The sequence below is a fragment of the Chaetodon trifascialis genome, chromosome 24 (genome assembly GCF_039877785.1).
Source record: "Chaetodon trifascialis isolate fChaTrf1 chromosome 24, fChaTrf1.hap1, whole genome shotgun sequence".
Classification (NCBI taxonomy): Eukaryota; Metazoa; Chordata; class Actinopteri; order Chaetodontiformes; family Chaetodontidae; genus Chaetodon; species Chaetodon trifascialis.
The window spans coordinates 8,324,589-8,351,230 of record NC_092079.1 but is presented as its reverse complement, the minus strand read 5'-3'; the positions used below and the strand labels follow the sequence as shown (position 1 = coordinate 8,351,230).

Sequence of the window (26,642 nt, the reverse complement as noted above, 5' to 3'; positions counted from 1 at the left end):
AACGTGGTTTGATCCTTAATTTATCCTTTAAACACACCGTGTCCCACCTCACCATCTTGTATTAATCCCTGTATTAATAACATCAATAAAGTGGGGTTTCCTTCAGAATTTAATGAGTCTTTCTGCAGTCACCAAATACCAAGATGGCATCAAAATCAGCCTCAGTCCTCAGTGTAAACACTTTCATCTGTTTCATGCATCTGAGGGGTGAGGTTTGCACATCTGTGACCGTTCATTTGGTCCCAATGCATTAGGCAAGTCCAATCAATCACCGAGAAGCGCCATCGTGGATGCCGAACAGCGGCTTGACCTGCGCCTGTTCTCACCGCCTCACCCACAGCTGGTTCCTGACCCCCCCGTCTCCACGCCATGGACCCCGTCTGCACCGGAGGGCGGCGGAAAAACAGGAGCCACATGTCAGCGCCCCACACACCCAACCACCCAGCCAGCCAGGCACAATGAGCCTTACCTCACCACGGCAGACCATCAATTATTGACGAGGTGAAATGTGATGAGGTTCAACTGTGAGCACACAAAGAACACACGCCTTTCCATTCTGCCATGTGGCCTCAAAATTCTTTACTGTACATTTCTTTCTCTATGCTTTGAAGAAAATCTATCGCACTCTTTTCTCGGAAATGTTTTTATGTGATTTTTGGGACACAAAATGCATGTCAGATCACATTTACATGCATCATTACTATGAAATGGACAAATGATTTGCTGCGATGCAAAAAAGCTGATTATAGCAGCGATGTGTGTCATCCCAAACACCCTGACATAATTTCAAATAACCCTAACCCTAACCCTTATTCATGCTTCCTCTGAATGTATTAAGTTGTGTACCGGACTTTGTTTGGACACGTGTGCTCTGCAATGAGTAAGCAGTCAAACAGGTTCAGATGATCAAGATTAGCAAGATTTAGCCAAAGTCAACAACATGCTGAACGCTCCGAGATGTTGATGTGTGTTTCAGGGATAATATCGAGCCCTGAGTGGTTTTACGAGAGTCTCAGCTCTGGATATCTTAATTGCATTTTAATATCATACCAAAACAGGCAGCCGCACTGCAGGTTTTGACAGGATGGACTGACATTTTCTCAGATCATGATTGATGGATGCAATCCTAAGAACATGTAAACAACTTGTGGGAATCGTTTGCAGAATCAAAGTGAGGGCAATGATTTAAATAGATCATTCTGCAGGCCAAGATCAGATCAAATGCGTGCACGGCAGCTCCAAACTTCTGAAGCAGCAAAAATCAGACATGAGGAATCCTCTGAGACTCCCCCTGAGCTCTGAGGAATGCTCTCGCCAAGCGTGGATTACCCCTGCCTGACTGTCTGTCTCCCTAAATGTTTTCTTATTCTGCGAGCAGGGCCCTGACCTCAATTGTTTCCAAGCCACAGACGCATTCCTGTCCAGACGAAACGAAACATTGCGGATGAGCAGATGTGCTTTAAAAATGGCTGCAGCACCCGCCCGCCTGTCTGCTGCGAGGGTTTACTCACCAGCACGGCTCATGGAGAATGAAGACGGAGCTAGACGCGAGCACACAAGGGGCAACTCCTGAGCACATGCATGAACACACATGTACAAACACACTGGCAAAGATATGCAGAGACATGCATACACACACGCACGATTTTGAATCTTTTATGTCCAAATCATAAAAGAGAGATGACTCCAAACTGAAAAGATGCACTGTTGCTGGACCTGAACAACCACAGACACGATGAAGGAAGGTGTTGATACACAGCAAGAAAGCGAGAGATGGAGAGGAAAAAACCCCTTCAGACATTCCTTGTTTTGAAATTGAGCTTATCAAAAGGCATTCCCAGCCACACGCTCACATGCCAACAGGTAATAATCCTGAGTGTGTGTTTAAGTTTTTCCAGTAACGCTTGTCTCGCTTGAGTCACACACTCTTGCACATAATTGAGTTTAAGTAAAGCACCCTTCACACTGGACTACAATTACCTCATGATTTAGGAGTTTACCTGTTTTCTCGAGGTGCATTCAGACAGCGTACACAAAGCCCGCTTATTTGGGACTGTTTCATAGCTCTGCCAAGATACATGCAAGCACCTCGGCGGATCTGTGTACAGAAGGATGTTAACGCCGGGGTGTGCTTGAAATGAATTAGGTTGAACACCAAAAGTCAACGTTTTTACACCTGCTCTGAACACAAAGGCAGCACGAAAAGCCTGTCATAATGGAGAGAGGCAAGATGCAGCAAATTCAACAAATGGGGATAATGGCAGAAACTTTTGAACTTGAACTTGAGAGAGAAGGTGCAATCCTGCATCCCTTTCATCTCCACAGATATAGTCAAAAGCAGCATAAAGATTCAGATTGTTTGCTTCTGAAAGTGACAGAAAGCCTCCCCAGTTCCGGCCTTTATGCCTTTATGAGCATCAATAGATTGCACCTCATATCTCACACTAAAAACAGGAGCTGAATGGTCGATTCAACTTCCTGTAAGGAGGTTTTCGTATTGTCATAATCCTATATTAATAGCATGCTTATCGGCAAGATGGCAAACATTAAGTTTCATGGTATTATAAAGCTCAATATTGTACTTCAGCAGTAAAAAAAGGCACACACAGACTTTAGGTAAGTCACACGTTTCATCCATTGTTTTGTTCTTATTTCACACCCTGGCTGGCCCAGGTTGAAGTAATTGGGGAACAGGGACTCACATTTACTACTGTACCGTAACACTAGAAAGTTCTGCTGACTCATGGAGACTGTGCAAAAGGCTGAAGGGTGTTTTATACCGGCTGTCAACACATCGTTTTCAGAGAGGCAGGCAAACAGAAGTCCTTTATAGAGCAGACAAATGGCTGGTTCAAATACAATAGAAACAAAGGTAGGGTAAATAGAAGCACTCGAACCACGGGGCTGTCACCTCTACTGCTGTCACCCCTCGGTGCATGTGTGTATGTGAGCACAAGTTGCTGGGCAGCAGCTGCAGAAGGCCCATTAACATGGATGTGCTAATTCTGAATTTGTGCTCTTTTCTTAGAATCGTGCATTCAGTTTTGTTTGTTGCATCACTAGATTTAGATTCGCCTCAAGTCCCCTTGACAGGTGACCTGACACTTCTGCAAACACTAGCTGATGACTGACTTATCAGTCCAGTTTCAGGGGAGTTTGTGTCAGGAAGAAAAAATGGAAGTGTGTGCCCACATACACACATCCTATAGATTAAGTTTAGTGGCTATTTCACACACTGCCATGAGACTGTGTTGGACATAAAGAGTTTGGCTAACTGCTCCTACTTGTCAGAGGAATATTGCCATAGAATTCCCGTTCTGGCGCTCTGACATGCTGGTCATAAAGTAATTAAAAGTTACTGCACTCATTACAATTCAACAAATGGCTAAAAGAACTTAAATACAACAAGAGAGGTGTTTGAGAAAAGAGTTTTACAGCATGAAGGTGAGCTTCTCCAGCAGCCTCTATCCATTTCCTTTCCAGCTGTGCCAACACCTCCAGCCACTGGACGAATGTTTCACTCGCTATTATCTGATGATTTACGGCCAAGATAGCAGGGAGCTGAAGTTTGTTGACATTCCCCGCCCCGCGCAACCTCTGGCCAGCTTTGCGACCTCGCAAACGGCTCGTATCACCGTAACAGAGAAAGAAATATGAAACAAGAGTGAGGGCTCACAAAGTGGGCTTTGATCTGAAAACGTGTGACATGCATGCGACTGTGAAAGTGTGTCAGCGTCAAGGCGGCATAGAGTAAACAAGGACAGCACCATATTATCTTGTAAACTGTTGGCATGCATGACAATGACCTAAAAAACAAATCCAATGTGGGGATTGTTTTTTTTTTTTTTTTCAATAACCGAAACACTGGTGGATTTTCTGAGGCATGCATATGAGAGATATAAACAAAAGCTTTTATTAAGAGACAACCAAAGTTTGCAAGCCAAGTTACTCAAGCTGCCATTATACAAGGGGAGATAATTTTTTACCTCAGTTCTGACTGCAAAACAGGCAGCTTAAAGGCAGTAGATGCAAATTCAGCCCACGAGGCTTCGCACCTTGGTGAACTCACATGGAGCGTGTTCATCCATTCAGAAACCACAAAAATGCTCCGTCCCTAATGACATCACTTAACAGTCAGCGAGGGTGTCTGGGCAAAGCTTTGTCTCCAGGCAAAACAGTCAGTGCATGCAATAAGCCATTGATAGCTACCAAATAAAAGCCTTTTATTGGTTATAAATTGTGTCGGACCATTAAACTTTATGTTTTTCCTGAGTGACATTACTCCAAGTTAAGCCAACAGGAGACATAGAAAAAAAAGACATCTGATAGTCCCATTTTTCTGGATTTCCAACTTGTTAGCATTCAGTGAAACACAAAGCACAAGACGTCAGCGGGAATGCGATGTGTTCTGGCTCTCTGAATCAAAAAATGTGCAGGCTGGCGAAACGTCAAAACCCTTTATTGAGCATGATGTATTTGCAAAAACAGGTTCACGCCAGCCCAGAAGAGCTCTGCAGGACTGTTTTTAGAGTTCCCACGTGCTGTTCGTGGGGGAAGATAAATGTAGAGCAGGCTAAGGGGAAGAATGCATTCAAAGCACCCTTAATTGAGCTGGATGGCCTGCAGTCACAGAAGCAGAGCCTCTCAACAAGGCTGGCGAGATCCTGAGATGTGCCTCACACGTACACATCATTAAACTGCTTTGGCTCATGGCTCCACGGTACCAGTGAACACTGCAGAGACAGTGGGAATTATATGGGAAAGTTGTCTGGAAGGAGCCCCCCCCCCCCTTCAAAATGAAAGTCCCCTGGCTGTCAATGAAGGGGAAGTGCTCCCATGCTGAGGCCCACTGGGCCAGCCATTGAACAGGGGAACATTCCTCAGTAATTCAGTTTGACCTGAACCCAAAATGCTCGCTGAGGGTCACCGAATACAGAGCGCCACATACAGGGAGGAGACGAGAGGGGAGGAGGCAAAGTTGGGAAAATCGGATGTAGAGGAGTGAGAGGCAAAGTGACGGACAAGAGATGGAAGGTTAAAAGCACACACGTCAATCTGATCTGCTGGGGCGGTCTTAATTTTGTCGACTGGGCTGGTGTTTAGAGGAACTGTGATCACTCTAGTGATGCCAACTGGCATCCAAAATGTCCCAGTATGCAAATCCTCTTCAAACTGATGAACTTCTCACATCTCTTTGGAGGGAATTAGCTTTGGTATCACACAATTTACAGTAACGTGTCGGCCGTGCGGGACTCCGGCCAACATCTGCCATTCCACTCGAACATGACAGCGAGTGTGCCTGTCTCGTGACTTTTAAATCAAGACTGCTTAAATGTAGGACGCATGATGTAGTAATGGAACGTGTTGGTAAAACAAGAGCATGGCAGCGGGGGAGGAAATAATAATGTGGAGAAATGGTCGCAGTGTAGCATGGTTGGAATGGAGAGAATTACAGTTTTAATTCTATAAAATCAAATCCCTCCACTTGGCAATCCTCTTATCCCGTAATCCCCAGGTAGGTTTCAGAGGGCAGCAGGCTCAAACTGCCCAGTGCAGCAACACATCTGCCCTGGTGGTGGGATGATATTGCCGGCTGCTGCTCTGCTCCCAATAAAGTCTTTAAATGGACACTGAATAGAAACTGGACCAAACGGCTGAACTGGAGCCACTGGTAATGGTGATTGCTCTTGTACATGCTGTCCACGAACAGGACGATTCCCACTTACAATGCATGCAAACAGTACATTGAGTGCACACTGTGATGCATATAGTGCAGTCACGGAAAAGAGGAGCTTCCAAAACACTAGTTCTCAAGGGAGGTTATATTTAACATGCTTGTTGATGCCATTTATTGTTGCTTCTTCCCTCACTTAGATTGGCAACATCCAATGGTGTTTCCGCTTATAAAGCATCCACTGCATGGCAGCTGCTATTTTTTGCTCTCATGTTGGGAAGCACCAGTTCCCAGAGCAAAGAAAAACTCAAACTCAAAAAAAAAAAGAGGGGGCAGAGAATGGCATTTTACTCTGGAACTTTGACAACACCAGAAAAGAGAGTGATGATACCTCCCATACTCTCCCAAGCTCTCGTTTCCATGTTCCCTTGGAGTTCTGTTTTTAGAGATAACAAATCCAGCTAAAAATATAAGGCCAGTGTCCAGAATCCCGCATTTGGCATCCTTGGCGTGTAGGTTGCAAGCGACCGAGCCCCTAAATATGGCTGAGTATGAGGAAAGACCCCTGACCTGCCGTGACTTTGACATATGGACACTGCAGCACTTCACGCCACATTAATAAGGATCCGCTGAGACGCTGATCATAACAGAGAGGCTGCGTCCCCATAATCCATACGCTCCAGCATTTGGCTGGATCCACACCCAGTTCAAAACCAGTCATTTCAGTGAGGGATTAGTGGGTAGAAAATCTTAATCTGCCTGAGAGAGAGAGAGTATAGAGAAAGAAAAGGAGCACTGGGAAGAAAAACATGCATTCCTGCACATACAAATCCCCTGCAATGCTCAATTGTTTCACCTCTGCTTAAACGGCGGGTATCCGTTTCCTTCTGTTATCAATCAGAATCAAAGTGGTGTACACGGCGGCCCGGCCCCATGCTGTTGCCACTAGCAACAGGACACGCGAATCCCCCTACAACTGGCTAATCGGGCTCAGTGCAAATCAGACATCATCCCCTGCACATGTGTACAGTGCTGCTATATGAAATGTGATCCCTCCTCTGGGGGTTATTAGGAAAATTGCAGCTCAGGACAAAGTAAAGACGGCTGAAGGAGGTGCAGCCTCAGAAAAAAAAAAATCATTAAGCCTTCCAGAGTGAGGCACGAGCAAAACCTGAGTGTGCATGTATTCTTTTGACAACATAAGCACCCCATACAAGGATAATGCACACCATTCAACAAGACAGTGCGAAGCTTGCATCTACACAATCAAGAATGCAGTTCTGTCATGTCATGTATGCTGACGACTGCCCGCTCCTTACCCTGGTGGAGATGCAGCATCCTGGTGCATTCAGAGGACACACATGGTAATCCACCAGCACGCTTTCCTCCTGCTCTCCAGCTGCTGCCCACTGATCCCGCAGACGATAAAGTTTACATCCACAATGCAGCACTGCCGGCTTTACGCTGCTCCCTGCCTGCCTACTTGACTGAGACCAAACTGCCTCTCCTCCACTCCTCTACTCCTCTGTTCCCCCAAGCACTCAAAATCCTTCCTTTTCTCCTCTCCTGCTCCTCGTTGCTGCTGTCCTCTACCCTCCCTGTCTCTCTCAATCTGGCGACATGCGTTCACTCTCCCGACACTGCTTCCCTCTCCTCTTTTCTTCCTTCACGCTACATACGCTCTCCCTCTGCGCTATGCTTTCTCTCACTAACCCACACGCTCGGAGGCTCCTCTTCACACACACAGCGCTGTGTGCCTCCCCTCCGCCCACCCCGCCTCCAGGCTTTATCTCTCCTCAGAATATTTCTCTCCTCAGTCTGTCTCCGCTTCTATCTCCTTCTCTGTCACTGTGTCTCTCTCCAGCTCTCTGACTGCGTCCCTCCTCCTCAGGCTTTGCGGGACGTTTAACATGTGTTCAGGGAGACGGCTGCTCTGCTGCCTCTCTGAAGGTGGCTCTTTCCTCAGGGGAGGAGAAGCGAGGTCGGGGTGGGGGTTTGTACAGAGGAGGAGGAGTTTTTTTGGGGGGTGACAACAGTGTCGAGGGGGGTTTAACTCCAGCAAGGGGACGTGAGGAGGCAAGAGGCAGCCGGCTTGTGATGTTCGACCAAACTGGGTTCTTTCAGTACAGAGAAAGAGGCAGAAATGGTGACAGAGAGGACATGTAAAGACAACAGAAGGAGAGATCAAACAACAAAAAGAAAGACCACCTTTACAGGACAGGTCTCAGTGATCTTAAAATGAACTAGATGTGATGTGTCCAGCCACGCTTGAAGGCAAACGTGATAAAGATAAAGAGTGACCCTTGAAGGTCATCAAGAGGGGCAAAATGCAGAAGTGCTGCACTTGGCAGTCCACACAAAAAGTGATGGAAGAAGGAAAAGTTCAGATTCTGCTCCACCTGGTCAGTCAGTGCGTAAAGCGTCTGTGGTTGCTGAATTGTGCATTTTGAAAAGCAAGTAAAAATGATCAGCCTCCCCAATTCCAGTCTCAGAAAGGTTTGGAGATAGCTGCTTTCAGACGCTGTGACAAATAGTTTGTTTGCAGAATACCGAGGCTCTAATTTAAAAGCAGATCTTTCTCACTGTGTTTTGGCCCTCCGTCCACACTGAGCCAACATTCCCAAAACCCAAAAAGTGAGCTTTTACAAAACAATCTGTGGGTTGATAGATGTGAAAACTCTGGCAGCACTGAGCTTTTGGAAAACAACTCCGAGGAAAGAAAGAGAGGGCACTGACAAAAGACAGCGAGGGACAACCGAGGAAGAGATCAAGATCAAGAGAGCGAAGGACAGAATCTGAAAGCCAGAGGGGGAAAAAAGAGAAAGAGAAGTGCTTGGGTTTGCCCGGGCCCAGTGACGGACCAGGCTCCAGCCCATCTGCCGCAATCACAATCAGTCTCAGCTGAATGGCTGTGACAAACTGCAGCCTGGAGCCCACAACCTCAACCAGGCAGGACGCCTGCAAGGGCTGAGGGAGATGAGAAGGGGGGATGAAGAGGCAGATGAGGAGGGGGGACACCCTCTATTGTCTGCTCCCCAATAGGACCAGTGCGAGAGGGGGCGGGCACCGGAGGGGTGAAAGGGGGAATTAAAAGGGTCCCGGTGACAGGAGCTCAGTTAAAGAGGGGAAAGAAAGGACAGGGCTGACTTAGAGCCGGGGCCATCGCTGCCACTTTGCCCCACATTCACTGTCATTAAAGTCCTAAATGAACAATGACACTAACCATGTGAGAAAATTAGTTTGCCGGGGAATGGAAGGAGGCGGGTGGGGGAGGCTGGAAAACTCCAAGTTGAGGGAAGGTGGAGCATGCGGGGATGAGTTGTCACTCGCAGCGTTTGGAAGTCGATTATTTCACGCAGTGCGTGGAAATCTGGCGTCACCCAGCAGCGATCATAAAAAATTGACACGTCCTGTCACGTCCTCGTTATCAGTATCCCGTAAAAGCTGGCGGCCGCGTTCCCATTTGTCATCATAAAACTCATGATTCATGACGCCTGATTATTGCATATATGAACAAAATGTCACGCAGGGGGTAATTGTGTTTATCATACGCGCAGCTGTCTCGCAGGGAAATCTGAATACAGAGCGAGCGTGATTTGATTCTACGAGCAGGTGGTCACCAATTAGACACCATTGTCCCATTTGGATAAAAAAGACTAATGGACGGCTGAGTCAGCACTAACACACACATATGCAGCATAATCAAGAAATATTGAAGGCAGTGTTCCAATCTAATTCAATGAAGAGCGAGCAAACCGTTGAGCGATGGCTCTGGGCCACAAATAGACATCAGAGCTGGGTCGCAGCGGTGTTTGGTATCCAAGAAGAAGAAGTCTGTCCTTCCTTTAACTGCATAATGAGAGTGTTGGGGTGTGTCTGCACATATTACCGCCCCATACATGCATGGGGGCATAAGCTCAACAAGCATGATTATGCCCATTTATGTGCATATAAATGTGATCCCATGTCTGTATTTGTAATATTCACGCAGCTATGAGCGCATGCATGAGTGTGTGTGTGCGTGTGTGTCGGCTCTGTGTGCTGAGTGATCTGCTGAGCTCATTAAGGCGCTGCTTATTGCTCTGCCAGGGGTGTCAGTGACAGATTCCACTGTTTGGAAACACTCGGCCGCCCACACAGCCAGCCTGGCTCCACCACTGTCACATACACACACACACACGCACACACACTCAGGCTAGGTTAGCATTCCACAGGGAGGAGGTGGGGGGTGTAGGGAGGGAGACAGGACGGTGCTGGGACAGTGGCTGGAGGGACGGCCGGTCGATATGGATTTGTAATGGGGTGCAGGGTGGTCTGAGGGCAAGGGATGCTCGTGGTTGTGGTTGTGCACATGTGTGAGTGTATGTTCGCGCACACAGAGGGAACGTGTGAGTGAAAGCACCTTTGAACTGCGATGCAGAGCGGCCGGGTTAAAGGGATGCACGTGGTTGTGGTAGTATGTGTGCAGTGGTGGAAGAAGTATTTACTCCATCCACCACTGAAGTGAAAGTAGCAATTCAACAATGCAAAAATACGATTACAAGTACAAATCCTGTTACTTTATGTACATTGTATTTTGGGGAGCTTGTGTGGTAGGGTTTGAGTCAGATTGTAGTATTTCTAAAAATATTTGACTTCACTTTAGGAGGACTAAAGTGTCAACAAAATGTAGTCCTGTAGAGGGATCTGGCCCTGGATTGGCAAATCAAATGTGGGCAAGAACCTAATGTTTGCATTTCAATTAGCAAAATTCATGAGAAAACTTACTGCTTACCTTTCTGTTCCTAGCGTTCTCCTTTTCCCCTTTCCCTTCGTGTTATTTGTCTGTCTGTCTGTCCATCCCCTGGTCTGTCTAAGGCTGGGCGTGGCCTCCTCCACTCTGCCCTCTTGCCTAATCACCTGCGCACCTGCTGCACATCAGGCTCATCAGACCAGCAGTATAAAAGGCTGGCTTTCTTCAACTCTGGCTGTCAGTTCATCCTAATCCCTCCTGTGTTAAGAGTGTCTATTGGACAGTCATAAACAGTTGAATCTAGCTTAATTCCCCAGGACTATGGACCCTGAGTAGATGTCCTCGTTGCTCTGTGTGTGTGATTGTACAAACATCCTGTCAGTGGAAGGTCCAGGGCTCCAGCCATCAGACACACTTTGCCTCCATGACATTAATCCCCTGCAGCTTGACCACAGATGAGTGACCACAAGCGGACCAACTTGAGCTCATTACCGGACCAGTCCGCCATCTAGGTGTGTGTTCTGAGGCAGACATTAATCACAGAGGAGGAGAAGAAGGAAAAACTTTGTTTCCTTCCCGTCTCTGCAACACCCTAAAGACGATTAACATGTTCGCGGTGTTTCAGCTTAGACATGCTTCTGAAAACAGCCATTTAATGTCTGATACAACTGAGGAAAAGTAACGGGTGTAAAATCATTTGGAAGCACATCAGAGGTACTTTGGGTGGTTACAATCCATCCAGGAGATATTTAGCTGTCAACATGGCTAGACTCTTTTTGGGAGAGCGGTGGGGGCGGGGTGGGTTCGGCATCAAGACGAGCAAAGGAAATGCTGAGCTGTAGACAGGCAGCGTGTTTGTTTACCCAACACAAGCCTGCTCAGGATCCGCATAGCTCAAAGCGGCAAACGCCCAGACAGATGCAGATCACATGATGGGTCACGCTGAACTACAAAGAGCCCCCCCTCCAGAGACTGTGTGTGTGTGTGTCATTTAACTTCTGTGTGGCAAGATGAAGTGTGTAATACAATGAAAGCGATAATGCACCTCCGTCATGTTTCATTAAGCGGGGGGATGGGGGCGGAACGACAGTCAGGATGGTGGTCCACCGAGACATCATCAGCGGGCCAGACTTTCCTCGAGAAATGCTTAAAAGTAATCGAGAGTGGAGTGAGCAGGATTAACGCTGATGGAGTTAATCTTTAATTAATCTTCAGCAAATCCGAAAGAATTCACTTTAAACATTCCTTGTGTGATTACGGTAAACAAGTGGGGCTATTATGCTGTTCTCTATCTCACACAAGTGGAGCTGGTGGTTCAAAATTACCTCCGCAAAAGCTTGTCGTTTCCTGTCACAAGGAGGTCCACGAGCATTTGCTCATTTCACTGCTGAAAGGAGCTCCATCCTCCTATCCTATGGCTGCACACAGTGCATCCATGCTGACATTTGTTTGATAGTCATGTTCGCTAAAACTCTATTTTATTGATGTTTAAATGCAATGATTTTGATAATAGAGTCATAAAGCCTTCCTGTTTTGTGCTGTAGAGCAACCAAGCCTGTCTACAGCCATGGAAAATGGAGTGTACTCCCCAATAAAGATGCTTCCAATACCTGCAGTGTCTCACAATCAGACAGATATGCTGTGAATTTCACAAATTTTCAACCCTTCCTGTTTCCTCAGAGAGATGAGAGGATGTTTTCCAAACGGAGCTGGAGGTAAATAGCATGGATGCATCCACTGTGACAGCCAGCAGCCAAAACCGCACGGGATCTATCAACAATCCAAACCACACAGGATCTATCAACAATAAAAACCACACGGGATCTATCGCTCGTCTTATCTAAATGTGGGGGTGTTTTCCAAAGCGCTGCGCAGCACTTCTTAGTCAAAATAACTGCACGCTTTCATGAGCACAAAAGGAGCCCCTCGCACATTCTCCCAAAGCTGATCTTGATAAAAAAAAAAATCTTTTCATTGCACAATGGAGAGGAACTCAACTAGAGTTAACAGACCTGAATGTTGTGCAAACCGTCGTTTAAGGAAGACTGACAATGCCAGAGTGAAATCAGATAAAAAATGTAATATTCTCCACCAGTGCATAATTAAAGTCCTTTTCTCACAGCGCAGGACATTCAAATTAGTGCCTGAGAACTCACTTAGACAAACAACAGTGGTAATTAGCCATTAAGCAAGACTCAGCTCTTAAACACAGCTAATTGCTTCTAGGAATGCAGATAATACCCTATTCAATCCAAATGCCAAGAATACTTGTCACAAGTCCTATAAAACACAGCATATCCATGTTGTGAAACCGCTACATCCCTGCTGGCACCGACAAAAACTGTTTACTCTAATATACTCTATATCTGCAGGGAAAGGTTATATCTATTATGCTAAGTATACATACATTTTTTTTATCAGAATAAGTGCAGGAGACAGCTGCTTCGCTGTACACTTAACCTTGAATGCAGCAGGAAAAACAACTGAAGGCTTATGGCGAATGACATGTGGAGAAGGAGGTGGCGTGGGGGGGGCAGGCGTAGCTTGTCATTGCATAAGTACTCATGCCCAGCATGCATGGGAATGCAGCGCTGCGACCTGCTATGAAACGACCTTGAGGGAGCATCAATAAAAGGCTTCATTAACCCATTCGATTAACCTCTTCCTCTCATAGGAAGCTCCATCAAACTGATGCATGTATTTTAGCGGGTTTGGACTTTTCACATGAATCAAGGCTGGAGTGTCCGGCGTTTGCACAACTCTGGAGACTAGCGTGCACGTACTGAATCTTCACCGAGATAAACTAGCAAGTAGTGACTTGTGTCCTCTTTAACTAATCGCTACAGGGTGTTTGTAGTTACTTCCTATCTGAAGTCCAAATTCCACCAGTGCCTGAAGGTTCCAGTGAAGGTTTCATGGACTGATTTATTCCCCCACTGAGATATTTTGGATTCTGGACTCCTAGGCCGTAAAGTGACCTCTAATGGACGGATTAGGCTCAGTCATTCACTTCAGAGGGCACACAAATATACTTTGGGAGTGCATTAGATCTCTTTGGAGCTTAGCATGATCAAATTATTGCATTAGACCGGTCAACTTATCCAATTAAAGTTGTAAAATGCAGGGCTGTCGCCCAAGCGAGACAGCATATCCTTGGGGCGTTGGATGGTTTGCGGGAGGCTGAACCCTATCCACCTCCTCATCGACAGACCAGGCCTCGCCACATACTTCAGCCGAGGATTACAGCCTTTCATCTTGCACAGACCGCCGGCAGCACACAGGCGTCTTTGAGGCCAGATATGCCTTGTAGTAACATCAGCAAGGCCCAGATTTGCAAAGCTCTCCCCCAGCTTCGTGCTCCTGTGGTCTTTTTCTCTCGGGTGTATACACACTCACACTTTTTTTTCCTCTCCCTTGCTTAACCTTGACGTCCTCGTAGGACTGCAAGGACATTTTCCTCCGCAAGTGTCCCACAATTGATTGAAATGTAGCTCACAGTCTCTAAAAGTGTTTATTTAGACATTTGTGAAGTCTTAGGCTTAAATTTTTGGCATTTCTTTTACTAAAGTGATTAAAGGCTCTGTAATCTTAATCACTGAAACAATTAGGGAAATTTGAAATAAACTAATCCAAATGACTCAAAGGGAGCTTTTGATAGCTTCTTTCCAACCTAAAATTCAACCCCCCCCCCCCCCCCCCCCCCCCCCCAAAAAAAAAAAAAAAAAAAAAAAAACAAGAGCAAATGGGAATAAATGTTGAGAAGTTTCAGGACAAAATTGGTCAACTGTCAATTCTAGCCACAGGCAAATTCACTTACACAAAGAAAGTCCTATCACCTATAATCCCTCAGCTAAACACACATCTGATCTGACCTCCACTCTCTATCTCTGCCATCCTTGAAGCGCCGTTGCTCTATGAACATGACAAATAGCTTATTGATCAGCAGATGTCGTCGCTAATGTCCTTTCGGCTTGGGCTGCAGCTGCAGCCGCCTGCTCAACGCAACCTGTCCTAAGCATCGTGGATCTCCAGCTGAGTCCTCTGTCTCCCCCTCCACACCTCCCCACTTCCCAGTGGCTCTTAGCGGGGCCCCCTGCAACCCTCCTCATCCCTCCTTGTCCCTCCCTGTCCTCCAAGGTGTGGAAGGGGCCGCGGACAAACGCCATCTGCTCGAGCAGGCAGAGAATGGCAGGTGAGGCCAGCATGGAGGCCATGTGACCTGATACCGGCCACGCTCGACCTAGTAAAAACAAGGTCAAAAGAAGATCCGGGGAAAAACAAACACCAGCTCAGCACAGTGACAAATCAAGAGAGGGAAAACAGAGATGGAGCAAAAAAAAAAAAATTCTAATCTACATTGTTTTAATCCGCAGGGGAAGATTACACAGTCACGGTGCCTTGACACAGCAGCTTGTCAGAAAGAGGTCATGCAAACTCACTCCCCGCCCGTCATGCTTTTTAACACTGCAGAACATCCATATGTCCCTCCCTCACACGTCTGTCACTCGGTGCAAGTCTTAAATAAACTCCTCAAAACACAAAACTTCAGCTTTTCAGGCCACCTTTAATACTCGTAAACCATTACATTTCATCATATTTAACAAGAGCACACGGCAAACACATGGTGAATAACTGGAAACCCCAGGTCAGCATCCTACTGTACATCGCATCTAAATGTTGCCAAATTTGGATTTGCTCCATCTGATGTTGACACTGTGCCGTGGAGCTTTTGTTTCCGTCTGTCAAGGACGTGGTCACATTGAATAGAGGGTGCAGGAAAGCCCGGCCAGCATCCCACTGGGGTTTTGTGCTTCATCGAGCAATGATGCTGCGGCCGAGTGCGAGAGAGGCTGCGTTTGACTGAGCGTCTGTGTGTGCATGCATGGGGCTTTAGGATGCTGAGGATACAGCAGATGTTTTTGATGCATAATTGAAACCAATGCATTCATGTTATTAAAAATCTACACCTTTCCTTTATTAAACGCTTTAATTGGGATAGTCAACTTGGCCAAAAATATGCAACATTTATCACCTTAAGCCACTTTTGCGGCATCTCTTTTGATCTTTACATGTTCTGCATGTTCACAACATCGAAAAAACCATCTTAAAATTGGACGTGGACGTGGCGAAACAGGTGAACTGTGCCAGATATGTCCAATATGCCTAACCATCCTCGCATGGTCAGCTTTTAACCTGTGTTTGTGCTGACATATACGCTTGATTTGTTTAAATATTCCCTCAGTTGATACGAGGAATGTACATTATTTAAAAGGGAGTCTGGATTGCTGGTCCTGCTGTGACAGAGCAGCAAATGGCTGGGATCCAAGCTCACCCCAGCTGCTGTCCTCAATGAAAAAAAAAAGCAAACTAAAATCTTTTCCGAGTGACCTTTCGGTCCAAAAGGCAGTGAGTATTTATTGCTCAAAGGTTAGTTTCCTTTTAAATTTCCCTTTAAAGGAAAAAAGTCAGAGCCAAAACAAAGAGGAAATAGTACTGCATGTTCATTCGACACCATGCTGAGCATGTTTGATATACCTACGTCCTGACTCGCTCCGAAAAGTACTCTGCTTTAAAAAGAAGTCACGATTGTCCAATCTGTGTACTTCACCAGTGTGAAACCACCCAATAATATGGCACAATGAGAGACATGAATGCAGTGGGTCACTGGGTCATGAAGAAGCAATGCAGGGAACTGCAGGAATGTAAAGGCTTCTCTTTCTCCTCTTGACAGATTGATGGGCCCCATATTCTGATGGGTGCTGCCTAAAAAGGGGAAGGAGGCGTTTTGTTTTTTTGTTTTTTTTTTGACTTGCATCTATGTTTTAGCTGAACAAAAGCCTTTGTGAAGTCATTTATCACTGTCGCCACTCTGAATCAACAAACAGTGGAAAAGAAATGCTGCCTGGTGGTGTGTTGTTTCTAAAAACTGTGCACTGGTTTCTTTACAATGACTAGATGGATGCAACTGTGCAGACGTTTTTGCAGCAGTACTTGTCTCTGTGTCCTGAGGAAGAGAGAGCTGTCTTCATACTTGCTTAACATGAACCACAAACACTGCACTGACTTATTAAGTGCGTTCATTTTTGCTAAATCGCAACAGAAAATGACATGACAGTCAGCATCAACTTTAGTGCCTGTTAAGAAATCCTCTCCAATCGCTTGAAGTCAGTACAAGTTCATGGCTTTGAAAGCGCTTGGTCCCCTGGTCCAAAGACGGGTCAGCTCCTACAAAGACATTTGGCTCTTTCTCAGTGGCTATTAGGTCACTCCGGGTGTCACCAAAGATGACTCCCCTGTCTTATAAAGAGAGGTGGGGATGACATAGACGAGAGGGTCATTCCTTTACACATCGCTTCCTTTATTAAGGGGCTGCCCTGGCCTAGTAAAGGGGCTGGTCAGTGGTCATCCATCCCCCCAGCCACCCACCCTGAGACCCCTATCCCCCTGTGTCCAACCCCCAGCCCCTCTGTGCTCACTCAGGGGGAAAATTACTTTGAGCTGGGGGAATACAGCTCCATTGAGATGGAGAGAGGTTTGTACAAAAGAGGGTGAAGTTTAAAAAATTATCTCTTTTTTTTCTGCGGGAGCAGTGCATCACTGGAAGGGCTAGGACGATAGGAGCATGGAGGGGACAAGGTCATTAGATTGGCATCTCCATAAGCTCTCCATTCCCATTGTCTGGGCAAATCCACTCCAAAGGACCTCCATGAGAAATGCCCCCAGTCAGCCCCACACTGGGACCAGAGTCTCCCCTTTGTCCGCCACCTTTTAGTGTGCTTCCAACACAAAAAGCATTTCTCAAGAATAGGATACAAAGCTTGTCTCGCACTCAACACCAAACAACATTGTTCTGCTGCCTCTGGTTGGGAATGGATTACAGGCAGCTGTTGATATCTTTGGGCAATAAAACATCTGCCCAGAAGTCTTAAGAACCTCTTACCGTCGGACATTTCGCCGCTCCTCCTCAAGCTGTTTGAGAAGCTCGTCGATGCATTTGTTGGCGTCCATGTATTCCTGACAAGAAGAGATGAGAAAAGCCAAAAGTAAACAATAGAGTCAGTGTGCAAACACAGGTGATCTGGAAAACATGGGCAGACTTGAACCAAGCCTTTTAATGTGAAGCCAAATAATAAAACAGGGAGCGATCATTGATCAAATGCGTGCATGAGATGCTGTAAAATCATGACTGGACTGTGTATTTCCTGCACTTTGTTTTCATAAATGTGTGAAGAAGTTCTTTTGAGAGGGTGCAATTAATCAGTGATAGTCTCTCTCTCTCTCTCTCTCTCTCTCTCTCTCTCTCTCTCTCTCTCTCTCTCTCTCTCTCTCTCTCTTCTTTCTGTGTGTAACTCCAGAAGCACCTCTGGGTAACTTCTAACGGCTGGCCCAGAAGCAAGCCCAGCTGTGTAATGTCAGCTGGGAATAGCCCACACTCACAAAACGTGCGCTACTGAGTTACAGCATGGACGAAATGAGCTAAGGCTAAGAGCGGAATGGGATAAACAGATGTCAGGATTTCTTGGCTGTGGCCTAATGATTTGCCTCTGAGTGGTCCGACTACATAAAGCAGAAAAGGGGGTGTGCGACTGTAAGAAATAGGCCACATAGGCACCATACTTCAACCATCTGTGTTTTCAGAAATTTGAGGCGCACCTACAATACATAACAGTTGTGGCGTGACAGATCAGTGTGGTCTCGGTTTAAGATTAATTAATTAGATGTTAGCTTGACAGCTCATGAGGCATCTCCTGGGTAAACGGTTATCTCAGTAGGACAGATGCTCTCCATTGATTTCTAGACACTCTGGTCATGTGCTCGCAGAGTGTAATTGAATAATGGGGATTCCCATGAAGAGGTCGCTTGGCCAGGAATCTCAGTCGAGGAGAAAGAAGCACATTTACTTTGAGCACTCTGTTTAGACCATAAAGTACCCATAAAACCTTCTTCTTTGCATTTACTGCCACTGCAGCTCCCTTTTCTGTTTATTTTTCATATCCGGTCTGCCCTTGAGCATCTATTTTTCTTTGCAGCTGTTGTAATCTCAGTTCTCTAATTAGCCACTGTCAAAAAGAAAGCCCATCTGTGAACCGATTCTTTTGAAAAATAACTTTTGAAACCACAGGGGATCGAATAACAAACACTGTGCCTGCAGTTTTTGAACTTTTCGGAGGACCCCTGGTGTTACACCGTGAAAATGAGAAATTAGTATGTGCACAAAAATCCGTTAGGTCTATATGGAAATGTGACTTTTGGAACAATAAGACATCAAAACAATGCATATTTCTTGGGAACCGCATTGTGAAATCTGCATCGGTTGGTTAAAAGTAAAGGGGACACCTTGGAGTATAATGCAGCCAAAAACAGCAACACGACAAACAACAGCCTCACGACTGCTTTAACACACTCAATTCATGCTTTTTATTGATGTTGCCAGCCTGCACAACACTATTATTATTATTCCACCCAATGTCTTAAAGCCTGTAACACAGCCCCAAGAACTATCAATAATTTCAGGTATGATTCTGACCCCCCAATGACCCACCTTGGGCCTGACCAGGCTTAAAGTACTTCTGCTATCACTGCATGCGCTTTTTGAACCTGTGGCCTTGAGAGTAAACTTGCATTAGGCCAGATGTTCAGAAGCACATGCTGCTGGTCTGAATACAGTAAGTGCTGTTGTTTTGTCTCCTTGCTCCTCCGGGGGGGGCGCTCTCCCGCTGCTGCTTCTGAAGCAATTATCGCACTTAATCTCACATCTGAGACCGCCACTCGAAGACAGTCATCACCGCCAGCTTGCCCGGATGCCAGCAGAACATGGCAAAGGCCCAGGCTTCCTGCCGTGTCGCCAGTCAAGGGCACTCTGGGTGACCATTAGACAAATCGGGCCGATGCCAAAGCACGACAACAGATCGATGCTTAACAGCGTGGTGCCACATTTTCCAATTTCTATCAAACTTTTCTATTTTTCAAAAGAAAACCGACAGAATATCATCACCCACGATCTTTTCATCATCTCGTTCATCATTGCCGGCATTAATTTTGACTTAACTAGTGTGACAGATCTTGCATGTTTGGAAAGCAACCAATTACAGTGTTAAACAATGGTGCCCCAAAGCCATCTGCCAGTCTCAGAGTGCCACAGCATGCAGCCAGAATGCCACTCACACCAAGCCTGAAAGGCCATTAGCGCTCAGCTAAGTTCCCAAAGTTAAATTTACTGTTGGCTCCTACGGCAGTTAATCAATAGCCAAAACTATGACAAATGATCGTGTTTGTGTTGCTCTTTTGAATTCTTCCAAACTGAGTGGGTGGAAGTGGCGAAGCTGGTAGCTGTGAAATATCTTTTGCAGAACATGCTCCAAATATCAGAGACACTGGCGACCAGGAGCAGCAGCAAGGCCTTGTGTGTTATTAATTAATTGCAAGACACCAGCCTCAGTCATTCTCACTGCAATCTCATCAAGAAAAATGTGTGACCTTTTTTTTCTGAAGCAAAAAAAAAAAAATCTGTCTGGGGTAAAACGCCTGTCTCCAAAAGACCATTAGCAACGCGATCTCATAATGACTGCACCCGCTGCACAAAGGGGAACCTTCTTTGTGAAAGCCCCGTGTCAGGGGAAATATTTACAGGCCACATCAAACTTGAAGTAAAGCTGCCTAAGTCTGTGTTGTCATCAGGTAGACCTTTCCTAATGACAGGGCACTGAAATAATCCTCGGCACACATGAAGGAATGCAGAGAATGCGGCATGCTTGTTGTCATGTGAAACGGGAGGGTATTTAAAGCGGAGATTTAAAGCATGACGCATGTGTGTAATGCCGTGTGTTATATCTTCAGCCAGGCATTATTTCTGACGGTTTTATGGCGTGAGTGAAAGCTGCACCGTTCCCACGAGACCCAGGTACTCACGTGTAGACGGAAAAAAAACTGAATTTACTGACTTGAGACTTTATCGGAGGCATATTTCTCAGGACTGGGCCTCTTGCAACCTGCAGCACAGCCCAGTAATTCCTTACAGTGGTTAAAACATCCTAAGAGCCGTAAGCTCATGAGCGGTGCATAATCACCTCCAAAGTGGACTAAATCTGAAGGGTTTTTTCAGAAATCTTTCCTTGACAGCATAAACCTTCAGGAGACTTTGTGGTAAAGCTGAATGTGGTGCACTTTTTATATTACGATGACAGATTCACTATATTTATATCTACGGTGTATAATTTTGTTTCAGTGTCATTTTCGTGATCCGTGTAGATTTGATGTCCTATAACTGTCATTTTTCAGGGGGCAGACCTCTAAAACAGCTCAAATATCAATGCACACTTAATATGTGGAAGTTATATCTTCATTTTCAGTTGTCCTTCACACAATACAGATTTTTTTTGCTGTTATGATCAGAGCAGAGGCTAAACTGGGGTTAACCTGGCGGGTAATGTGTTTGCCGATGTTCCTGCTCTATGACCGCAGGTTCTCAGTGATGTTTATCCAGACATGTTTACTTGTGTGTGAGAGCGTTTGATAAGGAGGCACTAGGTAGCTGCTGAGAGAAGAGCCTCCCCGCCCTGAGCACGGCTTGAGTCCCACATCCAGTCCCCTCCAACCGCTCGTACGCCTTTATAAAAATTTAAAACATGAGCGCCGTCCCCCCACTGCTTTGGCACTGAGGAGCAGAGAGGAGGGAGGGGGGAGAGGAGAGGGGAAAAAAACACACACTTCTGTTTAAAGCCACACAAAAAAAAAAAACATGCAAACAGACTGACTGACACACAAACCAAGCGCAATCTGTTTAAGATTAATGGCCCAGAATTTTCAGTCATAAAACATCAGATGTATTATTCATCCATATGAGCCTCGCCAGCACACTCTGCTCTTTCACACATTCCTGGAGATTAAGAGGGATGGAATCACATCCTAGACAAGCGTCTGGTTCTTATATAGACCTCTTTGGAGTTGACTGGACAAACCAAACCTTAAGCTAGATAAAACTCTGACCTAGTTGCTGCCGAGGTCGGGGTGCGTTCCTTGAAGTCCTTGCTGTGATGAGTTCCCTCCACCACCTTGATGTGTCTGCAGATCAGAGGCTCGGGCTGGCGCTGCAGATAAGACACCTTTCTCGATGGTCTGCAGCCCCTGCAGTGAGCTCTGGGAATAAGACCCTACCAAAGACAAGGTCACGACCTCTACCCTTTCAATCCCTGCGCCCCAACCCGATGCGCCAACCTATCTCTGCCTGCCACGAATTTTGATGACATGCCTGCGTGGCCTCTGGGACTGCAAAAACCAACTGCAAGCCCTGAGCTGCAGGTTTGACAGAGCGGCGGCGCTCCCACATGGGCTACTGCAAGTCAAAGGTTATGCCAATAGAATGTAAGATTTCTCTCTGGGTGTACTTTTATGGCACACTTGAGAATAAATTATGACATGCAGTGACTTTTCAAGGTGTGGGAGATATACCACATCTGATATGGCTGCTAGTCTTGGCCTCCTGCCAAAGATACAACTGGGTTTGCAGCCAAATACTCCTGCCATCCAATCCTACAAAGTTTATGTGTGTGTCATTAGCAAAGATGTAAACACAGCAAATGTAATCAGCACACACACAGCAAATTTAATCAGCCAAGAATAAAATAATTCAAAATGACTGTGATCCTATCGTAGCGAGGTAATGAACTAATCTGTATGACTAAAGCTCTCTGTGAGCAGATTTCGAGAAACCTGCCTCTGCTTGTATCTGCGCTCTGCATATCAGCCGGCCTTGTCTAAATTCATTAGTCTTATCAGCTTGTTCTGAGGCCCTGTGCCGATGATCTTTCACTCAGGGGTCATTACTCACATCGCAATGACCAGGTGTCACAGCATCAGCTCTCATATCCTCAGACCCTGATAACTCAGCCGATAGCCCTGCCTTTTATCAGTGGAAAGTACAGCTGCTCAGGTTAGTGCGTGTGATTTTTATGCTGAGATGTGTCAACTTGTCAGCTTGGATCGATAAAGTATGATTTGGTGTCAGGGATGGACGTGATTCTGGATATTTTTAGCATGCGACAGTTTTTCTGATCTGATGGATTCGTTAAGGAAATTGCTGAAGACAGAGGCAAGTTCATGACCTCGACACCCTTCTTGTGCATCTTTAAAGTCATAATTTAGGAGATTTTCATTTTAATTCATGTCTGTTATTCACTATCTATCACCACGTGATGGTGATTGAGCTTATGCTCACTGATGAAAATATTGCAGTATTTATATATGTGCAGTATTACGAGCTCAGCATTTGGAAAAAATGCTGTTTTGTTACTGCTAATGCACAGCGAACATACGCTACTGCTGCAGCTTCGCATTAAAAGCATTTAACTGGAGAAACATGAGCTGACTTTTATTGTGAAGCAGTCACAGGAAATGCAAAGCTTTGCACTGACCTCCATAGATGATCAAAAATGCGCTTGGAAGTTGAGGTAGTGGACAGACATGCATTGACTTTCACAATTTTTCTCCTCTTGTTTTATAGATGCATCGCCTTTCCAGAGCATTAGCAGTGTTAATACAGCTCTGACACAATGTAAAGAGAGAAATAAGCAATGAGGCAGATATTGCTGAGACAAAATTAAAATAAAATCCCCCTTGTGCATTTGAAGGCCATTTAAATCCAGTCCGGGAATGGCGGACTCCACCATCAACAATTACAGCAGCCATATAAGAGAGCCATATCAAGCTCTTACCACCTCACAGTTAATGAATTGTCCCTTAACGTATGATGCTGAAACCGAGCTGAGCACCATACTGCTTAATCGTACCTAAAACCTCGGTGACTGTAAAGCCGTGGAGGCTCACACAGTAGCCTTATTGAGTCGAGGACATTCATGTAACAAATGCCTCCAGTGAGCAGGATATTCTTCATCTGCCTACCTGCCCCAAATGAAGGAGTGTCGGGGAATGTGGATTACTTGCGATACAAAAGGGAGCCTGTTCATCATCTAGGGTGAGTTTCAGCAGTTTGGGTTATCTGATGTTCTTCCTCCAGCACCACCTAAGGCCCGGCCCAGCCCAAACATCAACACCTCGCCACCGTCAGGAATCCAAATCCCAGCAGATTATCTTTCCAAACATTAAGATACGTCCAACGCTCAAATAACCCCCCGTCTATTTGGGCTCCTCCTCTGCTCTTTGGGTTTGACAGAGTGGGCCATTCATGCCTGTTGGGAACAGTGGCAAAGCTGTTCACAGTGCGGAGCTCACGGGGGAGAGCTGAAAAAGTAGCTGAGGAATGAAATACATCGGATCTGACATCGCTATTTGACCACTTCCACGGGGCTATCTGTGTGGAAGGGCGGGGGCAGAGCTATGCATGTGCATTTTGGAGCGGCATCAACACAGTTTGCAATTGATAGAAACTGTATTTTAGGCATGCATCGCAGTGATTCCACTCTAATTTCAGTGCATACAAGTAAAATACTGTTAGAACGGCTGGTTTGGCTGAGCCATAAGGATAAATTGAATTTAAGAGCCAGAGGTTTGAATATGTGATGTACACAAACACTTATTTTTCCCTTTTTTTGCTTTTCAGTCTCATTTTTAAATCCACAAAAACATCAGGGAGGAGCACTGGAGGAATGCGGCTTTCAGGAATAAAAACAAATATATGCTGGTACCAATGTTTCCAGACAGGATGGGAAGCTGGGAAACAGGCAACATACAGGGGGCAGGAGTCTGCGGTGTGCCCCTGCCCAGATTTTACAAGCCTGGGGGTTGCTGGGTTTTATTATCATCTGGGGGCCAATATTCAGCCAGGTGTACTCGGAGTGGGAGGGAGAGTGGCGATGACAGAAATGAAAAGGAAACCTGGACCTGGCAACCCACAGGAGTACAGGGAAAATAGAGAGAGGCTGCTGTCTGGGGGGGGGGGGGGGGCAAAAAAACAGAGGGAGACAGAAACAGCCAGAGAAGGGTGATTTTGATTTAACAGCGCACAATCTAATTTTCCCAAACAGTTTAGGGACTTTACTCGAACGTTTAAGGCTACAGTGACATCAATAAACACACACACTGGTGCTGAGCTCTTGTGGATTTTCTGTTAAGTGATTGCTGTCGGAGCTCCACGCTATCACAGTCCACTCGCTCTCTACTCAACCTGCAGCTGACAACGTCCTGTGAGGCGGAATAAAACGCTGCAGTAGCTGATTTTGTGCCAAACAGGATGAGAAATTCACCTTTTTGGTTGATGTTTTCTGGCTCTGGAAGATAGGGTTAACCAGTGGATGTGTTGCAATCTTAGGTAAAGCATGGAAGTGTCTTCATTATGTCCTCCCAGCACAGAGTAACTATTTCTTACCTTCACAAGTGATTACAGACTCTCTATCTAAAGAAGCTGAGGTGGTCTAAACAGCACAGACGAGCTTAGACTGATCACTACAATTTACCAAAACAGGGACTTTCTGATTTTGCATTTCCCAAATCATCAGATCCAGTTTCATGTTGAAATTGCAGCATTGAAATGACTGTCAGGTCATTTTCTCCCACTCCTTCCCGCCCCCAAATCTTGGTTTTCCTATCCTGCACAAACCCTGCAGAACCCATCCCCCCTTCGACAAAGCAGCACAAAAGCTGTACCGAATTCAAACGTGATGGCAGAATTCAGTGAGAGCAGCTACTATCAATCATGCCGTACACATTAACAATGTCTGTGACACGCTGTGGATGATGTCAGTGATTTAATCCAAACCAAAGGGAAGAGAAGAGAGACAGAGAGCATGGGAGAATGAGAGAAACTCTTTGGAAAGTGACAGAGGAAGGGGCAGATCAGAGCAGAGGGCTGATGCTAAACAGATGTTGGTTGGTTCACAGGGGGAAGTTGGGCTTCTGTTTATGCAGGCTTTGACAGACAGGCGCCACACCTAACCCAGCCACACTGTAGCATGAGGCGTTCGAGAGAGCCAAGCGAGGGCCGATCAAGTAGCAGCGACGGTGTTCCTTCACGGGAAATTAGGCACATTATAGATTGAGCAAAAGCCCTCAAGAGGATCCATTCTGCACTCTACAGCTCGCCTCTCCAGCGTTTCTCTCCTCTCCTCATTACAGTTTGATGCTATGCTTTGTGTCATCATGTTTGCCAGTGCTTACTTTACACTGTGCTTCAGTAGTTTGGTCCAGCTCTGTGTTTTCTGGCTTGTCAGCGGTGCTTTCTGCGGGCCAAGAATGACACTCGCACACCGTAGAAATTTATGTTCTCACCGAAAAAGTTTGAAGATACCTGAAACGACCCACAGAGCGATCTTGTTTTATTACCCTAACGGATGACTCCGAGTGAAACCCAAAGAAAAATAATGAAAAAGTATGAAAACATTACTGACTCAAATTCAGCTGTGAGGACAAGAGAGGGTAACATCCCAGGTAATGAATCAAAAACCACAAACACAACAAAGTCTATTCGGCAACAATCTCATGACCTCCAAGCGTGTGTTTTTGCAGAGATATTTCTTTCCCGGGACACTTCGTCAGATTCCCTGACGTTTCACGCGCAATAGCTTCAGGTCTCAGCTTTATCGCAGCTTCTCCTCTGTTTAATCCACGGGCTGATTTATTGACGCGGCCTGTCTGCGAGCCGAGCCGGCCGACCCGGGTGCCAGGCAGATGTCGAGGCGAGCGTGGAGGCAAAGCGTTGGCATTCCTGCTCGAGAAAGCATTAACGTCAACTTCTGATTTTCTGTTCTCTCCGTCTTCCCGCCTTGGGATGGGGAAGGGAGATTTCCCCCGCAGGCATGCGAGGAGCCATAACCGGGAGTAAAATGGTAATGTGACAAGAGGACTGGCTGTTTGTTTGCGCCTCCTGTCATCCTCCAAACCCACCTGTGCCACTCATGCTTATCAGATCCGCATTTCCTATCTAACCTGACAGTGACGGAGAGCGGATCAAAATACAGTGAGGTGATTTCTTTCTTTAAATGGGGGAGGGAAGGTGTGGTAGAAGAATAATAATGAGAAATGTGAAAAGAGATGGGTTGTGGTGACTTTTGACCTCTGCGGCAGGACTCGGTGCAATGATAATTCCCGTGGTCATGAATTATTTCTGTAGCGATGCAGAAGGGGGGGGTGTTTTTGCCTGGCGCATCTTTCCAGACAAAATGTGGGGGTGGCGGTAGCCTTGGGGTTAACAAAACAGGCTTGTGGCCAAAAGGTTGCCTGTTTGATCTGAGGGCTAACTATAAAATATTTGCGTGGGGAGAAGGGAATGAGTCATGAGCACACTTC

At 46.0% G+C, this 26,642-nt stretch overlaps 1 protein-coding gene across 3 annotated transcripts in view; it reads right to left on the bottom strand.

Moving 5' to 3' along the window:
- Window positions 1–26,642, bottom strand: part of LOC139327746 (nck-associated protein 5-like) — a 127,613-nt gene that overhangs the window by 68,934 nt on the left and 32,037 nt on the right. For 2 of the 3 annotated variants that reach the window (XM_070957687.1, XM_070957689.1), the window contains one exon: window positions 17,347–17,420. In XM_070957687.1, coding sequence (XP_070813788.1) covers window positions 17,347–17,420 — 74 coding nt within the window. Of the gene's footprint in view, window positions 1–6,993; window positions 7,569–17,346; window positions 17,421–26,642 lie in introns of those variants that run through there. The other variant, XM_070957690.1, reaches the window with a different exon arrangement.